This window comes from Panthera onca, chromosome A3 (genome assembly GCF_046562875.1).
Source record: "Panthera onca isolate mPanOnc1 chromosome A3, mPanOnc1 haplotype 2, whole genome shotgun sequence".
NCBI classification, from domain to species: domain Eukaryota; kingdom Metazoa; phylum Chordata; class Mammalia; order Carnivora; family Felidae; genus Panthera; species Panthera onca.
The window spans coordinates 51647203-51671914 of record NC_138341.1 but is presented as its reverse complement, the minus strand read 5'-3'; the positions used below and the strand labels follow the sequence as shown (position 1 = coordinate 51671914).

Here is a 24712-nt window from a genome sequence, read left to right as displayed (position 1 = left end):
GACCATGCTGCCTTCACCTCTGCTGCCACACGGGACATTCTGCCAGGAGACTGGAATTCACACTTTGAAAAACTACTACCTTCTGCTGGCATGGTTCCTGGTGGAAGCTGGGGGGTGTTCACTGCTGCTTCTCACTGACCCTGGAGGCCTCCGGGTGAGGGAGTCCCACAGGGGCACATGCTGGGTGGGGCAGGTGGCCCAGTTCTGGTTCAAGGACCATCCTTTGCTTCTGTGTAGCCATAAGAAAGTCCCCGCCACTCTAAGACTCTGGTTTATCTTATGGAAAACAAGAGAGTCCCCCTTGCTGTCCCCCTCCCCAGGTGGAGGTTAGGGCTCAGGGAGAGCAGACCTAAGGGCGGTGGGGAGGGACCGGTGAAGCAGAAAGATGGCACAGGGCCGAGGATGCGGTGGACAAGGCTGGCTGAGTGTCCTGCCCTGGTGGCATTGTTCAGAAGATGTTGGTGGTTCTCTTCTGGGTGGCCAGGCTCTGGGTCCAGGTAGCCAGGTGGGGAGAGGCCCTGCAGCCCTCTCTGGATCTGGGGACTCTGAACTGAGGTTGGACCTAACGGTGTCAAAACAAACAAAGAAAAAACGCTGCAGCCACAAAAAAAGCGTGCCTTTTTCAGGCTAGCTTTTTGGGGGTGTGGGGGGGGGGGCGGGAATTCCCTCCCCAGGCTGTGGGGAGGGGACTGGGCAAGGCAGAGGATGGGACCAGCCTGGGTACTATGAGGCCCTGCCTGTGACAGTACCAGGCCCTCTCTCCCCACCCCAGCCCCTCAGTCCTGAAAACCACCCTCAGAGTTCCTTTTCCCAGCACTGGACGTCTCGCCCTTTGCTGGCCTCACCTTTGCCCTCTGCGAGTCAGGTTGCAGAGCGCCTTTTATCTGAGTGTGAGGAACGTGAAAGGGGATACGGTTTCCGTCGTCAAACGGGCTTGGGGAGCCCTGTGACCCACGCAGTCGCTTAGCACGCCCGCCCTCAGGTTCAAGGGCCCGGGAGGTCCTGCAGGGAGGAATCTGCCCAACCCTTTTTGGCCCTTGCCCCAAACGTATTTAATCAGGGAACCCGTTTGCTCCTACAACACCCATGAAATAGGCTTTGAGAAGTGCTCTAGGGCACGAGGTTGGAAGTCAGGAGAACTGAACTCTGCTCCCCGATTTGCCGTGTGGCCATGGACATCAGTGTCCTTGTTCAAGACGGACGCTGAGGATGGGGCCTCGGCTCTGGGTTGCCTCGTCCAGCAATGAGACTCCCGGCCGAGCTGGTCATGGCCACAGTCGGCCAGCGGAGACAACTCCCAGCTGCCCCATCCCCCAATGTATGGGGACCAGTGGCCGTACATTTACACGTCTCCCCACCCAGGGGAACCCACTACTCCCAGGGCACTGGCACGGACCTCTCTGCGCCTATGCACAAGGAATGGTGAGCTTGGTTGTGGGGAAGAATTTCCTGCCTGGCAGGTGGGCATAGGGGAAGGGCATGTGGGTGGCCGGGAGGACCCTTACAGCAATGCTGAGAATGCAGAGACCAGACAGCCAAACAAGGGTGAGTCCCCACGGTTTATTATGGAAGCCTATAAAAGAGCCAGGTTGAGTATTTCCAAAATCACAAAATGCACAACATTCATTTTTTTTAAATATGCAACATGGAATATTATATACAGATTAAAACCACATGACAGCAAAAACACTCACACGGCACCAGTTTCATATCAAAACAAAACACACAAGTGCTTTTTCAATATTAAAACAACTGTGATAAAAACATATTAATATTTTGAACCATGTTTACAATAGAGAAAAAAATTCATATTTTACTAAATAACAAATATTTAACAGCAAAAACTTTATACTAAATATCTATTTTGAATTATAACAAAAATAGTACTTATAATAGTTTATAAAGACAGACACAAAATTATAACATTTATGAAAAAAAAAGTTTTGTGTATAAAATAATATTATAGTGATCCGGGCAGGGTCAGGATGGTACCCAGAACACAAACGCCAGCGCCCAACATCGAAAGTGCTTCAATCTGCAAGCCCGTGGCAGGAAGAGGGTTGTGGGGTTTTGTCTTTTTAATGTCAAGTTACAATAGTTAGGAATGGTGAGTGAGGAAACATCACCCATCTAGCGCTACCTCTATAGAGCCTATACAAGAAACACACGGACACGGATGGACACAGAGAGGAGAGACGGCTCAATTTCGACACTGGGACCCTCCTGTCAGCCAGTCAAGAGCTTCTTTCGGTTCCCTTCTTGTTGCCTTTGAGACCCAGCGGGGTAAATAATCCTTCCTTCCTCCTCACGGGGACCCCCTCCGACTTCCCCTCTGCCCTTCCCAGGCTGGTCACCCCAAAAGAAGGCCACTGATGCCTCCCAGAGCCCTCCAGACCCCCCACCCCCTTACCAGGGCCAGGCCTGGTGGGCTTCCTGTCTGAAGTAGCACTTACTGCCTTCCTAGATGTTCAGTCAAAAGCGACTGGTTCAGGACAAGCTGGGTCAGCTTAATGGACCAGGAACCTTGCAGACACTGGGCTTTTTTATGGGTATGAAATTCTGGTGCACCATGCAGGTATTTTGCAAGCGTTGATGAGTCTTGACACATGTTTGCCTGTTTTTCAGAATGTGTGTGTGTGTGGGGGGGGGGTGGATTGAGAGATTTTGCTAATATTTTAAAAATGTCTCTTTGCCAATGATGCCCCTGTTCTGCACTGTTTTTTAGTAGCGAAAATGTAGGAACCAAATGAAACACTTGAGAACAGGGGTTATAGAGCGGTCCACCAGGCATGAACCCGTTGCCCTAAAGCCTACCACACAGGGATGTGAGTCGGGGCGGGTGGGGGTCTGCAAGCACCATGAGGGGGCCACTCAGCGGCCACAGTAGCCACTGCTACAGAGAGGGAACTGGAGGGAATGGTATCCTGCACTCTTCTGTCTCTTCTGTGTGTTTTTGATTTTCTTGTAAAGATGATTCGTCGATTTTGTATAACATCAAAATCCAATAGAGAAACACAGAAAGCCAAGAAAAATCTGAAAACAGACAAAATCACTTAGAGACTCACCAGAGACCCCCAAAACCATCCCAGGAGGCATCCCAAATTTCCAACACTCAAAATGCCAGTGGCAGGAACCACTCCTCTGTCCCCCAGTCATCCCCTGACTGGCCAGTTTTCAGCCAAATCACTTCTGACAAATCTCACGTACCCTCCTCCTCAGCTCTGCAGCACCCCCCCCCCCTGCAGCTGCCTCCAGACCACAGCAGAGGACCTGAGTCAGCGCAGCGAACGGGCCGCCTTCTTCGCTCACCTCCCCTTGCTTTCGTCTTGTCCCCACACCTCTGAGCTGGGCTAAGTAGACAGTGGCATAGAGGTGGGTGGGACTTCAAGGACATCTTTCCAAGGGCAAAGGGCCAAGGGTGAGGGTCAAGGGACGGACAACAGGGGCCCTCGCTCCCTGTCAGAAGAAAGAACCCGTATACTTCCCCATGCTCACTAGGAGGAGGGGGGGGGGGCACCGGGGTGAACAGTGGCCAAGCAAGAGCTTGTGGCAGCCTCCAAATCCCCATGTGAACAGGGTTTTTGACAGAGCAGGGAGGGAGGCAGAGGGCCATTTCCCCACCACCGCCAGGGGGCAAAGGCGGAGGCACTGGACTTCACCCGGAGAGTGAGGCTCTGAGGTTGAACCCACAGAAGGTCTGGAGCCCGTGGGTGGGAGGACCGCATCATTCGCAGAAGCCCTGCCCTGGACAGCTGCGAAGGTGGCTGGGGACAGAAGAGATGCTTGTTCCAGTCCCCGGGAACGCCAAGATTCGGTTGTATAAGTGAATAAATATGGGGGGAGTGGGGAGGGTCCGGGGTGAGGGGCAGCGGGCAGCCCATGAGCCAAAGGCCTTGGGCATGTGTGTAACAGGGAAGTAGGATGGGCTCAAGGCTGCCTGGCAGGAAGGTGAGGATGTCAGTGCGCATGCCCAGGGCCACCAGGGAGGGTGCTGGGAGGACAGGGCCTGGGGCTCCTTTGCCCCAAGGTCAGAGAGAGAAAAAGTAGCAGCAATAGGTAATTTCAAATGTCCAAACTGGCAACAGGGTGGGGCTCCTGCAGGCTGCTTGCAGCCCCCCACTCTACCAAGGGTGACTCGTGTTCTCTTACCCAGTATGCTATTCCGGGGCAGCCACACCAGGAGGGGCACTCTACCAGTCTGAGTCAAAGCAGGAAGGGAGGGGGCGCTGAAGAGAGCCCCAAACGGGGCACCTCTTTTCCTCCCTCCCCCTCAACCACCCGTCCTCAGACTAAAGGGGCCCAAAAGAAATGGGAGAGGTGGGACCAGTTCAGAACATGACAAGCAAATGCGACAGCCAAGCCACTGACTTTTAACACTGTAATGGGCATGCAGAGTGCCCCGCCATGCCCCTTCCCAGAAGCTAAGCTGGTGGGAACTGGAGGGACTGGAGAGAAGTAGGAGCCAGGAGAAGAGCCTTTCCCCTGGAAGGACGGGGCCCTTCTGGCTTTGGGTAGGGTTTGCCAGGGAGAGGAAACAGGGGAGGGTAAGGTATGGGGGGCCGCTCCCCCTTCCCCACGTTCCCGCCCCCTCCCACACACAGGTTTCGACCCTTCTGGTGCCTCCCACCACCACCACCCCACCCCACCCCGCCTGGCTGGGCTGAGGTGGGGGTATGGGCCAGGCGCGTTTAGACTGTGGCGCTCAGCATGGCCTCCGTCTCTGGCAAGATCTTGTTCTGGTTAGAGTCCAGGCCAAAAAACTTGACACTGAGGCCATCCACGGGGTGCAGGACAGGGACCAAGGTGATGCGGGGGAAGGTCCGGGTGGCCAGCTCAAAGCGGCTCGTGCTAGCCAGCTCCACCGCCAGCACCTTCAGGAACAGCTTGGCCAGATGCTTGCCCAGGCAGGTGCGGACACCGCCACCGAACGGGAGGTAATGGAAGCGGCCATCCTTGTCTTCACTCCGTGCCTGACCAAAGCGGTCTGGATCGAATACGTTCACGTCTTTGAACACAGGTGCCGTGTCGTGGGTATCCCGGATGCTGTACATGACACTCCAGCCTTTGGGAATCTGAAAACCCTGGAGGCAAGACGGGGGAAGGGGTGAGGTATGGTGGTGAAAGCCGGAGGAGGTCTGAGAGAGGGCAGATGACTTTCTGCCTGCCAGCCTCACAGGTCCAGATGTTTCTAGAGGCCCCCCACTGTGGCACCCTCTCCCCCCACAGCTCCCCCCTCAGCATGTTAGTCCTGTCTCTTGTTTACAGATGTCCACATGCAACTTCCATTATGATACCCGGGTTAGCTTCATCTGACCCAGCATCTGGGTACTGAAGTACCCTGACAAAAAGGCTGTTCTTTCCCAGCAGCCAGCCCCCACCCCCAAGGCAATGTTCCCAAGGATGCCCAAAGCCCCAGCCCCGCAGGGCCCAGCCTCACATCAAGCTCGAAGGTCTGCAGCACGGTACGGTAGCCACCAGAAATGGGTGTGAAAAGGCGCATAACCTCCTTGATGACACAGTCCAGATAGTGTAGCCCGCTGAGGGTGTCGAGGCGCAGTGTGCCCTCACAAGGGCAGCCGCCACTGTGCAGGATGCCCTGGGCCCGCAGCTCCTCTCGCAGCTTCTCCAGCACGGCTGGGTGCTTCAGCAGCTGCATGATGAGCGAGGTGCTGGCACTGGCAGTGGTGGCGTAGGCTGCGAAGATCAGCTCCAGGGTCCCGTCCTGCAGCGGCAAGGAGAGAGGCATCGTCGATGATCCAGCGCGGGGGCAGCCCCGCTCCACCGGCATCCCCCGTGCCCCAGGCTCGTCTAGCTGGGCCTGCCTCTGAGCCTCACGTTGCTGCGGCATCCGGGCCACAACAGACACAGGTCACAGGGCCAGTCCCCCGGCTGGGCAGGAGAATTAGCTGCTACAGTCCAGGGCAGAGGCACGAGCCTGGAAGTCCCTTGGGGCAGGGCTGCTTCTCCCTCACTGCTGGATTCCAGAGCCAGCCCCAGCAGGCCTAATCAGCGCAGTGAGCTCACAGAAGAAAAAGGACAAATCTCAAGGAGTCAGGCCCGGCGTGGTGAGCAGGGTGGGTCTACACTGGGGCTTTCCAGCTGGCAGCCGCAGGCCCTTCCTCCATCCCCAGGACATCTAGTAGGAGGTCAGGAGTTCTGACGGGGTTGGGGAGGTGACCTGGGACCACACCCACGGGGACGTGTGCTGGGCTGAGCGGAGGTGGCCCCCAGAAGCCTCAGACCCCACCAGAGTTCTCAGGGGAGCAAGACACCTGGGCACTGGGTACCCCAGGGAAAGGTCTCAGCGGGTCACCTCATCCCGAACCCTGTATTTTACAAGTGAAGGCCTAGAGAGGAGAGGGAAGGGACCTGGGTTTCTGACTCGCCGTGGCACCACCTACGAGGCACAACACTTCTTGTCAAACGGGAAGGTCACTGGAGCTCCCCCTGCTTTCGCCAGGGGGAAAGCAGGAGCCAGACTAAGGGTGAGCACAGACAGTGGGGATGGCGGAAGGCGGAGTCTGCAGGAAGTCTCTGTGGGCACCTGGCAGGCATGCGGGTGGCAGAGTCGAGACCAGGATGAGTTGATGAATCCCTCCTCACGTGGTACACCCACCATAAAAAGGGGCGGGCAGGAAGCCCTTCTTGGAGACCAGTGTGGACAGTCTTGGTGTTGGCAGCCTGACTGGGCTTAGCGAGTACCAGACAGGCTGGGAGACGGTATTGAGTGCCACCAGTTTGAAAAGGCTGGTAGGATGGGAGGAGACCCAAGTCAGGTCCAAATCTCCCTGTTCCTCCCCAAGGACTGAGGCTGCCCTCACGCAAGTGGCTTCCCTTCTGGGGACCATGATGCACTGAAATGGTGAATACTGGGAGGTGGAGGGGGTCAAGGGGTCGAGGGGGTCAACGAAGCCACCGACACCAAATGTGCGCGGGGTTTCTAGGGGCCAATTTTCAGTACCTTTTCCTAAATGGTGGATGGCATTGTGGGTGGGATGGAGAGTGTGGGTGCACAGAAGCTGTGGTGGGGGGTGGTACCACCCACTGCGGACGCTTCTCGTCTATCCCCATCAGACCGTGCACACTAAGCAGACGGGGACACGGTCTCTTTTCTGGTCAAATGCCCCAGCCCCATGTAGTGATGGCCACCACAGCTGGTCAGGGACAGTCCCTGTGGGCCGGGAACAGAAGGGGTAGAAACAGAGCATGGGGTGCTCGCGCTGACCACTGGGGAGGCCGCCCCCACCTTCAGCTCCTGCATGGTCATCTCCTTCCCATGCTCCTTGCTGCTTTCAATGAGGATGTCCAGTGCGTCCGAGTAGTCCTTGCCCTGGGTGCACTGCAGCTTCTCCCGGATCGCCTTTTCTAGGCCCTTCTGCAGGATCTGCCGTGCCTGAATGCCCTGAGGGGAGAAGGAGGCCACCTGGTCACCAAAGAGGAAAGGCCCCTTCCCACGGCCGGGAGGGCCACGGGGAAAGGACTCCTCTGAGAACTTCCCACCTAAGCTGCAGAGACCAGCAGGTGAAGGCTCCAACCCTCACCCTTCTGCTGACACCTCCCCTCTGTCTGTGTGACCGGTGAGCGTCTTAGTGGTCGGCCACCATCTCACTCCAAGTGGGCTCATGGATGCCCCATCTCCTCTCCTCCCAGGCCCTGGGTGCTCACCCGTCGGTAGCCGCTAAAAGGCAAGTCGACTGGCAGGGAGAAGACGTTCTCAACAAACTGCTGGTAGACTTCAAAGAGGTGGCCAAGGTCCTCTTCGGGGATGCTGAAGCCCAGCAGCACACGGATGGCCATGCGGAAGGTGAGCTTCTGCGCCTCCTGGTACACGTTGATGGCCTCAGGACAGCTGCTCCAGGCGCGAAGCGTGTCCTGGATCACCAGCCGGATCTTAGGCAGGTAGTTCTGCAGGGCCTCATGACTGAAGATCTTGGAGAAGACCTGGAGGGCAGGAGACAGTGGCAAGAGGTGCTCGTGCCGGCCCTCTCGGCTCCCAGGGGGCCCCACTGAAGCATGCAGCCAGGACAGTGGCCACAGAGACTCTGGGTCCCCACTCCAATCAAGCTCCGCTTTCCAGCTCTAGACACAAACACCTGCTGGCTCGCCTACCTCCAAAGCCCCTCCTGCTGCCTGTGCCTTGAGGCAGAACCAGGGGAAGGACAGGCTTAAAACACCATTCGTGGGCACTTTTATTCAAAGTCAGGACCTTCCATGTCATCACATGGAGATGTGAGCTGTCCTCTCCTTTCCTGACGCCCAGAAAAGCATGCGCTCCAAACAGTGCGAAAGCCCGGCAGACTGGGCAGTCCAGCCGCCAGCAGGTCTGCAGGCGATGTGGCTGTATCAGCTTTGGGGAGCACGCAACGGGGTGCTGGGCAGGGCTGCAGAGGAGCTGGCCCCTCCGCGACAGGAACCCATTCCCAAACTCCCAGGCCACAGGGGCAGAAGCGCCCAGGAGGAGTGGGACACAGGTGCGAGGACTGGCCGAGGAAGAGATGGAAAGCACTAGGTGGCTCTTCTTCTCCACTGATGGGAGGACAAGAGAGTCTGAGGTTAGACCACAGGCAGGACTTCCTGAGACCAAATTGCTCTTATTCCCTGGGAAACACCTACTGGGTGCAGATCCCAGGCCATCTGTTAATAGCTGTGCCACAAAAATGTCTTCAATGTGGCCAGGCCTGGAGGCAGGGGAATGGGGGCAAGATTTTCCAACCCAAAAGATCACAAAGCCAAACAGAAGCTCTTTTAATGCCCTGCATCTTCCTGGTCCATTTTAAGTAGCCAGTGAGTCCCTATTTCCACCTTCTCTGCTTTCCATCCTCCTGCTTCCTCAGTAACACCCTCTGCCCCCTCCTTACCCAAATGCCCCAGCACAGTTTTCACACTGGTGACCACGGTGTACAGGAGAGGGGACAACGTTAGTTTATTTACTGATCCCTTGTGTGTCCCACTCATAACCAACATCCTCTACCCCCTCCAAGAGTCCAGAGCAGAAGGGGGTACCCCCACCAACAGCGAGGGAAAGGTCACTGGGGAAGGCAGAGAGGGGAGGGACGGCACAGGAGAAGGAGACAAATATTCCTCTAGCCCCCCTACCCTGACCCACGCAAACCACACACACGCGCTCACCCTCCCCTCCTGTCCCCCAAACACAACCACCGCACAAACTGTAAATGTGAGAATTTCCCCTGCAGTCAGCTCGAGGAGGAAAAGGTAACATTTTCCTGGCCTCAGCCCTGCATGGCTAATGGGAGGGCTGGTTTGCAGAAATAACAGTGCTGGCCCTTCAGTGGCCCAGCCAGGCATTCACAATAGCACTTTCATTCCGAAATTCCCGGTGGGCAGACGGAGGGAGGGAAGGAGGCCAGTGAGGGGCAGAGAAGCCAGCACTGTTCGGGGCTGCTCTTGCTATTAAGGGACAGCTGAAATGTAAAAGGATGATGGGAAGTGGCCAAGGGCAGCCTGGGCCTGAATGGGTCACTCACACCTTGCTCAGTTGTGGGGGTCCCAGGAATATACAAGGGAGACTTCAGCTGCTACTCTCTTCAGAGGGCTATGGATAAAGGCATTGTGCTTTCTGCCTCAGTACCCCCCCCCCAACACACACACACCCCGTGTCCTTAGGATTCCAAGTTTGGCTCTTATGGGGTGGGAATGGGGCCCAGTCCCCAAAGCCCAGTGCTGGCCAACTAAGGGCCCTTACAAAACAGCAAAATGCTCATCAGGGAGGCAGAAAGATACTCTGTGGCTACCAGGCCTCAGTGAGGAGACTGGAGGTGGGGGCAGGCAGGGAGAGGGAGGCCACACCTGGCCTAGGACCAGCCAGTCCAGGGCCAACTGAGTACTGTCATGGAGGGGATGGGGGCAAGGGCTGGCCAGGCTCCCAGCACCAGGAGACCTGAGCCCAAAGGTGGGCATGTGGCGGTGGGTAACAGGACAGAGGCCATGCAGACCTAGACTGGTCAGTGTCAAAGCCAGCTACGCTCTAATTTGCAGTGGGGTGGTGACTCTGCAAAGGCAGACTGGGCATCCAGAGACCTGAGTTTTAACTTACCAACTTACTGTGTGACCATGGCCTAATCACGCCCCCCAGCCTCAGTTTCCTCATCTATAAAATGGTGAGGTTGAAAGACGTGAGCTCTGTGGTTCCTTTCCATGTACAGAGCACATAAATGCCAGTATCTATGTGTCCCAAAGTAGATGTCGTCCCCTTGAAAGAGTCCAGAATCTGGCACTGCATGAGTCACCTGGTAAGGGCCTACCAGGCCCCCATGCACGCACTCCAAGCAGGCTACAGTGGCCCAGGAGGGGCCATCCCAGGGTTACCAAAGGAGGCGCTCTGAGGACCCCCACTGCACTTTAAGGAGTGGCCAGATGTGACCCATTGAGGAACCCTGCCCTGCCCTGCCCTGCCCCAAAGGTTACATTCCCTGCGCCCTCTAGTGATGGCCAGATGAACTGCTCCTTCTCAAACCTTGGGGTCCAAAGAGGGCAGGAGGACCAAGGGGGATTTGGGACTAAGCAGATGGACTCCAAGGGTAAGAGGTCCACACGTCACCTCTAGGAAGACAGGGGTCCTTATGGGGAGCTGGGAATGATCCCCAGGATACCCTCTGCCACCCTCCACCTGCAAGCCTCTGGGCTGGGGCTTCTGAAAAGGGAATTACAGCCAGGTCCAGGGTTCTTTTCTTGACCCTGACTCATCAGTGAGAGCCAACAGGTCACTGTCCTCTCTAGGGCTTAGTTTCCCCACTGGTTTCATGAGGAGTTTAACTGGATGTTCTTGGGTCCCTTTCCACCTAGCCATCTCACCCATGATTCCTCTCAGAGCCCCCCGAGGCGGAGAAAATGGCCAACCGAGAAGCGAAGCAAAGGGAGATTGCAGGCGTTCTGAGCCCAAAGGACTTTGCTTAGAGGTCATCCAGTCCATGCCCCTGCTTCCAGCCCAGCGGCTCCAGCTCCACAGACATCAGGGCCTCCCAGGCACCAGGAAACCTCCCGGGCCTCATCTCTGGGTTGGTGCCCAGGATTAACAACAAGGGCACTTCCCACAGCCGAGGCAGCCCAGAAACCACCACCCACCACAAAGGCCAGGAGGAGGCGGAGGTGCTGGCCAGGGCACAGGGAGGCCTGGGCCACGTCGGGCGGGCGGGGTCAGGACTCGGGCACACGGGAAGGCGCCCAGCGGAGCTGCGCGGTGTGAAGAGAGGAAGGGTTCCCAGCCCCCAGAGCCGACTGCCCTGACCACAGTTGTAACAGGAGCCACAGCTGCTTTGTTTCCCTCTGGGGCTTCCCTAGGAATTCCCAAAAGTGAGCCAAGAATGTTGGACAAAGGTCATCGGGAACCAGCTGTGGCCCAGGCAAAGCCCTGCAGAGGGAGCAGCAGGTATGGACTTCCCACCAGGGTTGGTGCCGGGACAGAGAAAGCAGAGTGTCACGGGAGACCTGAGAACTCCCCGGCACAGACGCGGCGCAGGATGGGCTCTCGCCTTGGAGGGCGTGCCTGGAAACCCTCCATCACCCCCATCAGTTTCTCCAGCAAAGCAACTGGCTCAAGGGTCTACATCCTTGTTCTCGCTCTCTCCCCTGAATGGGAGGGGGTGGGGGTGGGACACCAGGGGGCTTGTCAAGGTTCAAATCCTCCACAATTGTTTCTATACATGCTTCCCCCTCCTGCCTCTCACACAGAGCCCCTGGGAGAGGAGTGGCACACTGGAGCCCCAGAGCCCTGCTTGCTGACCCGCTCAGCCAGATAGCCTCCCCCTTCTCAGCTGGTGGCCATGAATGCACAGACGGACAGACAGCCTCTGGACAGGCAGCCTCAGGAGCGGGAAGAGTCAGAGAGCGAACCTACTCCTTGGGCCAGTGACTCAGACTGGGAGGAATGGAAGCGGCTGCCCAGGAGGGTGGGGGCCTGGGCAGGCCACCCCGCCAAGCCAAGCCACCGGAGCCACAGCCTGCGGAGTGGAAAGAATAACAGAGGGCAGGCAGCCTCCGAGGCAGCTGTCCGCACAGCACAGGGGTGACGCCAAGGTGTGTACTTTAAACTCAAGTAAGGGGGAGGACAAGAGAGGACGTCATCTTCCCAGATGCCTGGCATTTCCACTGGGCCTGGACTTCACCTTGGCGGCCTCCTGAGCCAATCCCGTCTCAGCCCCTCTGGTTGGGAGGGGCCAGCCCAGACCCCCCAGCCTGGGCATGCTTCTGGGTTCCCAGCACCTATGGGAACAGAGGGTCTGTCCCCCAGTTGACTCTAGCTCTGATTCTGTCCCCAGGACAAAAGCACATGGTGGGGGAGGGAGAGCAGCCCTTGGCAGATACCTAAGCCACAGAATCTGAAGGTTTAGGTTTGCCGAGACACTCATCCTTCTTCCAGCCATAGCAAAACCCCCTCAGAAAGCTGAGGCCCAAGGAGGGAAGGGTTCTCCCAATGTCACAGTCCAGACCATGACTGGCCACACTCACCAACGGCAGGGAACCCCATCTCCCACCACTCCAAACCCCATGAGCCACCCTCTTACCAATCCTGGGAGCTCTGAATTTATCTAAGGAGCCCTAAGGGGCCGCTTCTTTATGGCCAAGTTTATTCTAAGGAAAAGGCCAGCTGTTCTGGTTACTATATTCCTGCTCTCAGCATTTCTCTTCCCCTGGAGGCACGCTCTTAACCCCGGTCTTTCAGCCTGGGCCATCCTGAACAGAGACAATGGCTGGCACAGGGGGCTCAGGGCCAGAGCAGACCCCAGCCAAGCCTCCCCTCCCTGTCAAGGCCAGAATTGTCTCCCAAGGCTGGAAAGTGAGCAGACACCCCAGCATCATAGCCTTGGACCCCTCCCTGCCCTGGGAGGACAGAGAAAGGAGGGAAAGGGGAGAGGGTGAACCCTACACCCAGCCAGCCCACCCGCCCACTGCCTGGCACAGGGCAATTGGAGGGAGGCACCCACTCCCAGGCACCCTGGCGGCTGGCTGGCCACGGGCTCCCTCCCCTGTTGACCTTCAGAGAGATCCGCTCCTGCCACCCGCGCCCTCGGCAGCCCCTGCACCCACCGGCTACTGCTACAGTAACTTTTGAGTGAAGGACTTCTGGGGCTGGCAGAACAAAGGCTGTGTGCCTCTGCCAAGGGGCTGGGGCAGAGCTCTCAGTAGCGGGGCTGCCTGGCCGCGCCACCCACCCTCCTATCCAGTACAGGTGGGAACTTCTGCCCAGAGCTGAGCCTGGGGAGACTTTGCGGCCAGAGGCTGTGCACTGGTCCAAAGGCCATCTAGAGCAGGTCTGGGCTGGCTTCCCCAAAGACCCCCAAACCCTCCTGGCTCTGCCCTCCTGCTGAAGCACTTCCTGGACTCTCTACCCCAACACAGACTGCAGGGTGCACCGGGTCTCTGAGAGGGGTGCAGTGATCCTGAGCCTGACCTCCACTCCTACCCAAGACAGGGCCCAAAGGTCAGGTCATTGAGGGATGGTGTGCGGGGAGGCAGGGCTTCTTAATCCTTACCTCCAAAGCCTGGGGAGCTGCTCCCCCACCTCAGCCTTGGGTACGGAAGTCCCCGTAGCCAGGAGTCTGAGATGAAGGGAAAGCCATGCCTGCCATCTCCAGGACCCAGAAATCCAGGATTAAGTGCATTCTCTGGGATCCTCTCCAAGTTTGGGGAGGGCTACTACTGTCTGAGGCGCCCTGAAACTGCTGGCCCTCTGGTGCCGAAAGGCTCAGCCCTATCTCCAAAGGAAAAGAGGAAATGCCTGATTCTGGTGTGTGGGGCTGTGCACTGGAGCTTCTGTAATCACCCCCAACTCCCCCTCTGTGTGTCTGACAATTCTTCCCCCAATCTCCCCTACCACACTCCATCCACCCTTCCAGGGTAATTACCCCAGCCTCTGCACACAAAGAAGGATGACATCCCTCCCCCATTACCAGAGACACCCCAGATCCCTGGGGGAAGGGAAGTTACAAAAGAGAAGGGACAGAGTCTGAGGTAGTGGCTATAGGGACACAGGCCTGGCTCTCCAAGAGAGGATTTTGTTAGACTGGGCAAGACTTTCCGGACTTTCTCCCTAACAACCCCGCCCATCTTGGCCCTAGACCACCAGGACAGCAGGGCAAACACCTGGAGTGCAGCGATGGCTATAAGGAGCCCCTTCCCAGCACATCTGGTCGGACCTCCCAGAGAAGGGGTGGGCCACCAGCCCCAATGGAAACAGTGACGCTCCTAGTTCCCCGCCAGCCAGCCGGGGCCCCAGCACACCTGGGCTGTACTTCCTGTGAGGACATCCTAACCAGGCCTGGGCCCGGCCCAGCGGCCTGCTCACCAGCCAGGTCCCTGACTACAGAGTGGACTGGATAAGTCATCGTGCGTGGCACACCCCCGACCTTGCCCAGGCTGGGTCCACTGGGTACTGGGGTCCTGCAGACTAGCCATTTTCTCCAGGACCAACAATATGCCCCTGAATATTCATTCTTTTCTCGTCCCTCCAGCTAGATTCTACTTCTTGAGGCAAAGACCGAGATTCCTACTTCTGTGTCTACCTAGTCCAAAGCCTTCAATTTGGTTGAGCAAACCTAAGTTTATGGAAAATTGAATTAGAGAGATTGGGGGGGGGGGGGAGAGACCCTTTCGCCCACCCATTTACCATAGGACCCATATAAATGCCACATAGCAAGCATCAAGTAGTACACACACTGGGAGCGCCCTGCCCTGGGTTCTCAAGCCTCTGTCAGGATGAGCTGCTTTCTGGCCACCTCCTATCCCCAAGGAACTAGAGAATAGGGTACCCCAAAGAGGGAGACCATCCATGTGGCTCTCAGTGTCAGGCCCCACCCCTGCTCCATCCCTATCCTTCCCTCCCCCTTCCTTCCCTGTGCATTCCTCTGGCAGCATTCATTATGCCTTCTCCTTCCCTCCTCCCAAATGGACAATGTGGGCCAAACCTGGGGGCTTTCCAGGGGGGCCCTCCCTACCTGGAGGCCCACAGCCAAGTTGGGCACCGGGTGGGTGGAACCACAAGGCAACAGCAAGCCCTCTGCACCCCCAGGGTCTCACACTCTGGTCCTGATCCAGCCTTCTCCTTCTTCCCCACCCCCAACCACCAGTTTCTGGCAAGCCCAGGTGGGCAGGACTAAGTAGGGCTCTGCTTGGTGGCCCAGAAACAACTCATCTCACGGATGCCTGTGTTGCATGCCCTGTCCTGCCCTTTCTTTGCTTCCTGACCTGGTTCAAGTCCCTCAAACTCTCCAAGCCTCTGTGTCCCCTTCTGTGAGAAGGGGATGATAACTTTTCTTGTCAAAGCCTCTATAAAAATAAAATGAGGAAGCAGACGTATTCCCCGGAGCTGGGTTTCTGAATCTCAGGCTGTCTCCTCACTCTTTGGAACAGGCTTTGGGTGGAGTCATAAAGACTAGGAAAAAAATAATGGCCAGCACATTTCATAAGCCCCCCATGCCTGAGCCTATAGCCCCCTCCCAACCACTCCTCATCTGCCCCCTGGAATTGTTAGCTGCTTCCTGCTCTAGTGAGGCAGATGGGGAAGACTACTTCAGGAGCCCCTTCCAGTACGTGCTTTATGGCGGGGCGGGGGTGGGGTGGGGGGGTGGGGGGAGTTGTCTCTTCCATCAGATTTTGCCGCCTTTTGTCTGCTTGTCTGCTATGGAGAACTACTCGTCGCAAGCAGTGCAGAAGACACCAAATACTACAAGATTAATTCCTACGTTCACAAAGACCACTTCACATGGACTTCTGGCCGAGAGGGCTGCTCACCGTTACCCGCCCCCCTCCCAGACTCTGCCACTCCTCCGGGAAGATCAGAGGCTGCCTCTCTTCCCTTCAGGTTTCAAACCTGGATGAGTCCTCTGACCTAATGGAAAACACCGAGGGAGGGGAGGTCGTGCAGCGCCCCCTCACTGGCTGCTTTAAGCCCGCGGGCCGCCGCCCCGCCCGCCGGCGGCTCAGCTTTCGGGTTACTGCAGTTCAAACAGCACGTGCCGCCCGCGCTCTGAGCCGCGGCGGCGGCGGCGCAGCCCTGTGAGGGGGCGGGGAGGCTCGCTCCGTGCGCGCTGGCTCGCCTCCTCCGCGCCTCTTGCAGGCGCTCGGGAAATCCACAGGATAAACACCCACTTTCTCTTCCTCTTTATGGGAGGGGGTAGGTGCACTTTGATCCCCTGCAGCGCCGCCGCCGCTCTCCCACCCCTCGCCCACCCCTCGCCCTTCCTCCGCCATCCAGACTGGTTCTCGCAGCAGTGGCCCAGATTTCATCTCACCCCTCCCGGGCGAGGCTCCGCGACCGTCTCGCACAGGGTGCTCGGCTCCCAGCGCCTGCCGCGTCTACCTTAATCCAGCAACCGGTGGCAGAAAGGCTAGGTTTGGTTTTACAAAGATCCGTTTCCAGGCCTTGGGAGCATGGACCACCATCTGCCCTTTTCTCTTTTCAATTTTGTGGGGCACCGCGAGGACAGGCGTTGGACGCCCTAGTCCCTGCACGTTCAAGCTCCCTCTAAACCATTTCCCTCACCCCGAACAGCCAGCCCCCCGCTGGGCCTGGTAGTGGGAAGGGCACAGCTAGCCAACAAACGGGCAGACCCAGAGGAGGCCTGCCAGCTCTGGAACCTAGACCGCAGACTTCGAGGCACGGAACTGCGGGGTCCTCTGGCATGGTGTACAAATGGGGTCTCAGATTCGAGTGGGGGCGTCTCCCGGGCTCTGCGAACTCCTTACACCCGAGGCTGGTACAGAGAAGAGGCTCGGAGCAGGGTTGCGGGGTTCTTAACCCAGAGCGCTTACCTTGCGCTTGTTGCGGTGGATGTCGCCGATGGAGTTGGCCACTGTGTTTGGGCCCAGCAGCATGCGCGTGCTGCGTGGCCACTCAGTGCTCACGAGGTGGTGCTCGCCCATGAGGATCTTGCGCACGTTTTCTGCGCCCGTCACACGGATCAGCGGCCGCCCCAGCAAGTGCGTCTTGAACACGTTGCCATACTTCTCCCTCCTTGAGGACTGGAAGCCGGAACCCTGCGGGAGCCACGGAAAAAAACCTCTCTCAGAGCGTACATCTCCAGATGAGATGTCCCGGAGGCCCAGCCTGAAGGGCTCGCGGGGGAGGGGCGGAGGACCCCGCTCAGGCCACCAGTCCCCTGCTCCCCCCCCCCCCACACACACACAAACACGCACGAAGGTTTTATTTTTCATAGCATGCACAAGAACTGGGAAGTAGGGCCTAGAGGATAATAAATAATGCAAGGAGGCGGGAGGCCCGGGGCACCCCTCGGGAGGGTGTTTAGTAATGACTTGCGGGAGGAAAAAGGTATCCCGGACCGCGGGACCCAAAGCTAGAGCCTTCGCCCCCCTCCCCCTCGCTCCCCCGCCCCACGCTCCGGAGCCTCTCGGAATAAATATTTCCAGGCTCTCGGCCACGGGCTGGCGAGACCCCGCGGGGTGGCCGCAGGCCAAAGATTATTTATAGCGGTGAGCGGTCGGTGCCCGGAGGCAGTCACTACAGAAGGGGGTTGGGGTTTCCTCCGTTCTCAGGGGTGGGCCGCGAAGGGACCCGGCGGCCCTCTGAGGGATCTGCAAGGTAGGGTCACGGGCCGAGAGCCGCGATTTTCCTAATGCAATGTGCCCTGGGAATAACTGAGAAGGATTTTCGTCGCCGCCCAGGAGTTTGGAACGGGAGCTCCGAGGAAGGCGCTCCCCGCGGGGCGGGGCAGGGCGGGGCGGCTGTCGCAGGTAACCGGATCCCCGGCGGCGGCTGCGGCGGCGCGAGCCCAGGACGCCTAGGCCCCAGCCCCGGCCCCGGCCCGGCTCTCACAGGAGCTGGCTGAGCGGGCCCCCGCGCGGGTACCGGAAACCGAGGGGACCTCCGAGGGGCGGGGGCAGGGGCGTCCCGCTCACCTTTGACGTAGGCACTCGCCACCCCACCCTACGTTAACCCTTATCCCGCCGGGGCGGCACCGGGTGGGAAGGGGAGGGGCGCCACCTGTCCGGCCGTAGCTCTCGGCCGCCAACGAAGTGCGGATGCGGACTCCAGACCTACCGAGTCACGCACCCCCGAAGGGACACCTCGGCGGTCCCCTTTTCCTAGGTTGGTCTCTCTCCTCACTTTCCTTTCTTCTACGGAAAAGTATTCTCCAACTAGATGTGTACACACCCCAGCACAGCCGAAAAGTGACTCTGCAGAACCCGGATCCCTAATCACTTTTCCACATGCGCCTCCGGCCCCGGCCCGGGCGCGCGACAGGGAGAGAGCCCAGAGCGCCCGCGCCTCCAGGAGGGGGGCTGGGTCGCGGGGGGACGCCACCCCACTCCCAGGTTGTGGGGGAGGAGAGAGCTCTCCGACCCTGCCGCGGTTCTAGACGGCGTCTATCCCTTTAAGAGAATTCTAGGCGAGGATGGAGGTGCGACCAAGGGGGGTTGAGGAGCGGGATTCCCTCCCTCCGTCTGCTATACCCGTCTCGCTCGCTCCGTCTGACTCTCCGTCTCTCCTCTCCTTCTTTTCCTCTGTTTTTCTTTTCTTTCGACACAAAAGTTGGGTTGTGAATTTTCCGAGGTCGCCGCCGCCTCTCTCCCGCCGCCCCCCTCCCGCCTCTGATCTGCCTAACTATAATTAAAGTGCGTTTTTTGTGGCATTAATAAAGAGTTATTTGTCCGCCGTTTCCACGGTCTTCACAAAGAGGACTTTCATAGGGGCGGCCGCTCGGGCCGCGAGTCCAATTTATACAAAAATGTTGTATTTTTAGCCCTAGGCTCTGTTTAGATGGCGCACGGTGGAAACGGAGAGCCCTTGGAGGTCTCCCCGTAAAATCTGATAAATGACTCCAAAAAAATAAAGCTGGGATTCAGAGGGCTCCCATTAACCCCTTCAGCGGTCTCCTACAGGCATCCCCCATGTCGCTCCCACGGCGGAGTCTAGGGCCCTACAGGCTGATGGAAGGGGAGGTGTAGGCCTGCTTCCCTTTTCCCATCTTCTGTGCGGGTTGGACACGGAGCCCCAAGGGGCCCTTGTGGGATTCAGAGAAAAGGTCAGGGGGACATTGGATGGCAGAGAAAGGTCAGGAAAAGGAGGTGGGGACAGACCATGCATTCCGCAGATTGGCTCTAACAAGACAGGAGCTGATGCCCGTATGAGGTATTTTATTTCCTAAATTCTCGGCCAAAAGCCTAGACCACCGCCGCAGTTAACTCTTTAAGTGTGGCAGCAAGGGAGAGGCTCTGGGGATTTCTCTGCGGAGGGTAGCCCTATTGGTGAAAGCGAACCCCTCCCCACTGCCTGAACAACCCCAAAAGAGATGGGCCGATTCTGGGAGTTGGGAAGACCACACCGCAGAGGAAACGCGCGTCACCCTCCTCGCCCCCGCTCCGCTGTCACTTGGCGCGGGGCGGGGCAGGCAGGGTGTAAGTGTGGTGCGCGCGCGGATTGCACGCGTCTGTTAGTTTCAAGCCTTGCTTTCGCACTTCTAAACCCACAGGTCTCTGCGTTCGCCTCCCGCCCCACCTCTCCCTTGCCCGGGTTGTCTTCAGGACATTCGTCCTTCTCTTAACCGCCATCAGCATCCTCCGGACAAACACCGGTGCACACGCGAACACGACACACTTCCCGCGGTTAACCAGAGGCGTCCCCCACCCCCAAAAGAAAAAATTCTGTGTGTATCCACTTGCAAACGCATTTGTCCAGCACTTGACGAGGTTAATTCCAGGTTAATCTCCCCATTACCTTACCTGAGTCTGGTTCCCGACGCGCCCACCCCCATTATCACCAGCAGCGTGCGGTCGTGAGGCGTCTGGCAACAAACATGCACACACTCTATGGATCTCACACACCAATCCCAGGTTTCTCTCCCTTGCTACAGTGTCCCCACCCAATAAGCAAATAGACCCTTTTCCTTAAAAGCCAAGAACCCTCGAGTCTCAGGCTTTTCATCTTCTTTGGGGTACCTCCTTCCCTCCCCACCACAAAATACACACGCTCTCTCCGACCTTGGACCAAGACAGTTGTACCTAGCGCAGCCGACGACGCGGCGGGAACACAGCCGGGGGTCTTAAAGGGGCACTTCTGGGTGCCATTGGCTCCTTCGTCTCCCCGGCTCAGTTTTCGGGTCCGAAGGACACCGCCAAAGCCCCGGAAGCCGACGGCAACCGGGGCCTGGAACGCGAAGGGGAGACGAAAGCGGCTCACGACCTGACGCCCCCTCTGGCCCGCACCGCGCGGGGAGCCCACTAGACCCCTGCTGGGTCGCCAGCGACGGGGGAAAGTCAATCTTGGGAGCCCTCTGGGGTCCTGGGACCTCTCGTGTCAACTCCCAGAATTTGCGCACCGGGCGCCAGTGGGCTCCAAACCACGCCGCAGGCGGGCAGGAGAAGCCCGGACGGCACCCGCAAAGAGGAGGGAAGGGGCGGGGCGGGGACCCGTGCCTTCAAGCTCCGGGCGCCCCCTGGCCAGCCCGAGGCTCCCTCCTCCCGGCGCTCGCCGCTAGCGGACCCCGGAGAGCATCCGAGCGAGTGCGCCCTTACCTGTAGCAGCCAGTGGCCGGTCTCTCCGATGAGCGGGAAGCCCATGGAGCCCTTGGGGATGGGCAGCTTGCAGCTCTTGTCGCGGGTGGCAGCCCAGCGCAGCTGCCACAGCTGCTGCGACACGGCCAGCAGCAGCGTCACCGACACCAGGCACGCGGCGAGGGTGGCCAGCGCCGACACCAGCTCCAAGCCCTCAAAGAGCATGTTGGCGGCCGCTCGGGGGATTGGCTGTGCCGGCCGCGGCGGGGGAGGGGAAGGCCGGATGAGAAGGGACACGAACGGCGGGGGAGGGGAGGCTGCGGCCGGGGGTCCTGGTACCTCCAGCCGAAACAGAGAAGGAGGAAGGGGCCGCGGGAAGGGGAGTGGAGGCTGCGAGGGGAGCGGAGAGAGGGAGGAAAAAAATTGCCTACAAGAAGAGAGAGAGGAGACTCGAGGAGACTCAGAGTGTAACTTTGTTTGTTTGTTTGTTTGTTTGTTCCCTTATAGCGGGCTTGGGGACTGCTCGAGGGTGGTGAGATGAAGCCGTGAATCAAGCTGGTGGATTAGCTCTCCCCGCAACCATCACACTCGGAAAACTTTGGAAAACTTTGTCCAGCGGGAGCCTCTCTCGTAAGAGCTAGCGGAGAGAAAGTGCGATCGATTTGTCAAAAGTTTTCCCCTCAAATTCCTAGGTGGAAAAAAAAAAAGGGAAAAAACTCTGAATCCAAAAATTCCAACGAACCCAGAAACTTTGGGGGCGAAGGGGAAGGCTCCCCGGCTGAGGCGAGTCGAGAGGCCCGAGCCCAGCGTCCGCGGGCTGCCCCCGGCGGCGCGCCCGAGCCGCAGAGCCGCCGCCGCGCACCCCCGAGGCGGGCGCGGCTGGCGAGGCGGCGCGGCGGGCGCGGCAGCCGGAGCGCGGGTGCTGAGCCGGCGGGCCGCGGCCGGGACGGGACGCGGCCGACGACAGAGCCCCGGGCGGGCGCTGGGGCGGCGGCGGCGGCGGCGGCGGCGGGCGGGGTGAGGCGGGGTGGGGTTGGGGGAGGAGGTGAAAACCCGAGCTGGGCTATTGTATCAATTAAGAAAAGGCAATCCGTCCCGGGACGCAGTCTCTCGGCTCTGGAGTTGCTGCTGGGGGAAGAAAGGGGGAAAAAAGAAAGGAAGGCAAAAGGAATGAAAGAGGGGGAAAAGCAGGAGGCAGGATTTCAGGGCTGGTGGTTTTAAAAGCTTCTCTCAATGTGAATTTGAGTCCAAAGCGAGGCGATGCGTGTGTTTATATAGAGGCGGGAGGCTGCGCCGTGGGCGCTCCGCCAGCCCGCCCCCCCACCCCACCCCCACCCTACCCCCACCCCACTCCACCCCCCACACTCCCCCCCCCCCCCCACCCTGCGCTCACAAAGCCGGAGGCGTGGTGAAAGGCCGGCGGCCGGAGCGTGTGAGCGCCCGCCGGCCTCCCGCCCCGCCCCGGCCGCCCGCCGCCCGCCGCCCGCCCGGGACCCACTTGTAGCCGCCGCAGGATCAAACTCAGTTCACCTCTCGCCTCCTCTTCCTTCTCGCCGGCGTCTCGCTGAGCCCGGCACCTACAGACGGACGAGAGGAGACACACACACACACACACACACACACACACACACACACACACACACGGTGCGCGCTCGCTTCGTGCCCGCTTGGCTGCTAAGCTACTTCCCTCCCTCTTTTCCTCCCTCCCGGTCCCTGGCCCCCTCCTCCCGCCCCGGGCAGTCCCGTGTGGGCTGTCGCCCCAGTGGCTGAGGTCTCTGCCGGACTGCCCCTCGATGGAGGGCCGCTGAAAGCCCCTGAACCTGTGATCGGGGTCCCAAGCTCCAATCCCGCGGAATCCCGCCGGCTCCTATCTCCCGGGACCCTTCAATGCCCCCGCCAACATTTCTCCTCCCAATTCTCCTTAGCCGGGGTCCCCCATCTCCCATCCGGGCATCCCAAACCTCCGATGCAGAGGTCTCTCCCCACACCCCCCCCCCCGCCCGCACCACCACCCGCATATGTCTCTCATCCCACAAGACGCCAATGTTCCCCTTTCCCCGACCGCGTCCTGGGCTGCTCACGACGCAGCCCTTCCTCTCGGACCCCCTAACTTTATAGTGCCCTCCGCCCCCCGCAGCGTCGGAGGAACCCCCCGGGTGCCGATCCGGGTGAGTGTCCCGAGCCGAGGACAAATGCGGCAGCCCCGGCACCCGGCACCGGAGGCGGGAGGAGTCGGGTACAAACGTTCATTGATACAAATGAGTAAATAAACAAGCTGGGTGAGCGCGGCCACCTTCTCAGAGCCGGCCGCAGAGGGCCCGGCGCGCGTGCCTGCGCGAGGTGTGCGTGTGGCCCGGGGCCGCACCTGTGTGTGCGCCTGTGTGTCCTTGGGTCGGCTCGACATCTGTGGAGCTGGGTGGTGTGTCTGCGGGTTCGTGTGTTCTCTGTGGAGCTATATGTGTGTCTGTGCATCCGTCTGTCATCTGGCCTCTCCTCCTGCGTGTCTGTGATACATGGAGCTACGCGTGCCAAGCCCGGCATCATCTAGCTAGTGCCTGGCTCGCCCTCTCCCGTAGGTCCTTTCCCCCCACAGCCCCCTCGTCTCTGCCGTTCACTCTCGCACTCCCAGAGCAGAAGTCTTGATATCCCACCTTCAGTTTAGGGTGGCGTGTGTGTAAACGAAACTAGACTCCCCTCTTAACACCTCCCCTGCACCCAATACGTGTTCTATTTTAGAGTTCACTTGAAGAAAATGTGTGTGAGCGTCTAAGGTGCGAGCATATGTGCTGTCCCTCCCTGTAAGAGCGCTTCGGAGGTTGAAGTGGCGGCGGAGATTTGAAAGCTAATCTCTGGCTTCTAGAGCTCTGGCATCTCGATTCTCACTCTCTGCCTTGGAACCCCACCTGGTGGACAGTTATGGTACTACAGATTCAAGGGGAAGCAATTCCTGTTCCTCTGGCCCTCAATCTCCCTTCCTAGTGAAAGATCAGCCTTGAAGAGCCTGCGTGTAGGCTCCCAGAGGGCTCCTCTCCCACCCTAGTGCCCTCAGGCTTCCACCTCAGACGTCTTGGGGCCCAGATATTCACAAAGCTCCTGTCGGGACCACTGTAGCCCCAGAAATACAGAGCTGGGGCACGCCCTCGCCATAGGAAGATTTCACAGGACAGTCAACTGGACTGGGCACCCAGGAGTGGTGAGGCCAGCCCCACCTAACTCCCCATGTGGGGCTGAAGTTCAGCGAGAATGGGGCTTGGGGAATTGTTGAGACCCCACTATTTTGGACACCCCTAACAATGTAGCCTGACCCCCAGACACAGCACTGGACTCAAGGTGGTAAAATGGGCAAGATGACCTTGGGGAACCCACCCGCAGAGGCATCTGTCTCTGAAAGATGGACACACACACACACACACACACACACACACATACACATCTGTGAAACGGTGGACACATAGTCTTACCGAGATACAAAGAGATGCACAAGCAAATGGTGAGCGCACACACATATGTAGGAAGGCACACACACTCAGAGAATCATCGTCGACAAATTCACACAACACCCACCTCCCAGCCACCAACTTCAAGAGTCCACAAAGGTGTCGGCTTTGCTGGGATCACAGCCCCAGAAGCCATTGTCTTCCCCTTCCCTGCCCATACTCCTGGAGATGGCTTTTGTGCATTTTCATCCTCTCCTCCCATTCAGCAGCAGAGCGGGAGTCAGGAGGGGGCCTGGGGAAGTCATTCCGAGTCCTTTCTGCTCAGGCACCAAGTGGGGTCGAGGGGAATGTCCACAGGGACAGCACGGCCTCACAACAATAGTTGCTGGATTTCCTAATTGGAACCATCCTTGCTGCAATCCCAACAAGCACTTAGGACAAAAGAGAAGAAAAGCCACAGTGGTGTGATTTTCTAAGGCGTGCCAGAGATGCTGGAGAAGTAGGAATGCTAGGTCTGTGCAGTAGGCTTGCTGGGAGTGGCCAGGACAGAGAAGGGTCAGCCACCATCTTCGGCAGTCAGATTCCATCAGAGGACATTCCTTCATCCACCTCGGATGGACTTCTGACCCTGGCCCCAGACCTCAGTCTGACCCATCATCCTGACCTAAAACAAGCCCCTGAGCCTAATTCCAAATTGACCCTTAATCCTGGTCACAGATTCACCCTGCCCCTGGCCCCAGACTGAACCCCTGTCCTCTCAAACATCACCCAACCCCTCCTTTGGCCAAAGGAATGCGGCTGGCCCCTTG

At 58.7% G+C, this 24712-nt stretch overlaps 1 protein-coding gene across 3 annotated transcripts; it reads right to left on the bottom strand.

Moving 5' to 3' along the window:
- Window positions 1–1546: 1546 nt before the first annotated feature.
- On the bottom strand, window positions 1547–22156 carry CYP26B1 (cytochrome P450 family 26 subfamily B member 1). Of its 3 annotated transcripts, none has more exons than XM_060657928.3 (7): window positions 21965–22156; window positions 20488–21594; window positions 16768–16992; window positions 7666–7941; window positions 7247–7402; window positions 5438–5722; window positions 1547–5081 (listed from the first exon to the last, which is right to left on the bottom strand). In XM_060657928.3, the coding sequence occupies exons 2-7, from the start codon at window positions 20689–20691 to the stop codon at window positions 4689–4691; spliced, it is 1539 nt and encodes a 512-aa protein (XP_060513911.1). In that variant the 5' UTR covers window positions 20692–21594; window positions 21965–22156; the 3' UTR covers window positions 1547–4688. The 3 variants fall into 3 exon arrangements, with proteins under 3 accessions (XP_060513911.1, XP_060513922.1, XP_060513926.1); XM_060657939.3 differs by having other exon boundaries at window positions 20488–21154; XM_060657943.3 differs by lacking the exon at window positions 21965–22156 and having other exon boundaries at window positions 20488–21103; window positions 21209–21770.
- Window positions 22157–24712: the final 2556 nt, after the last annotated feature.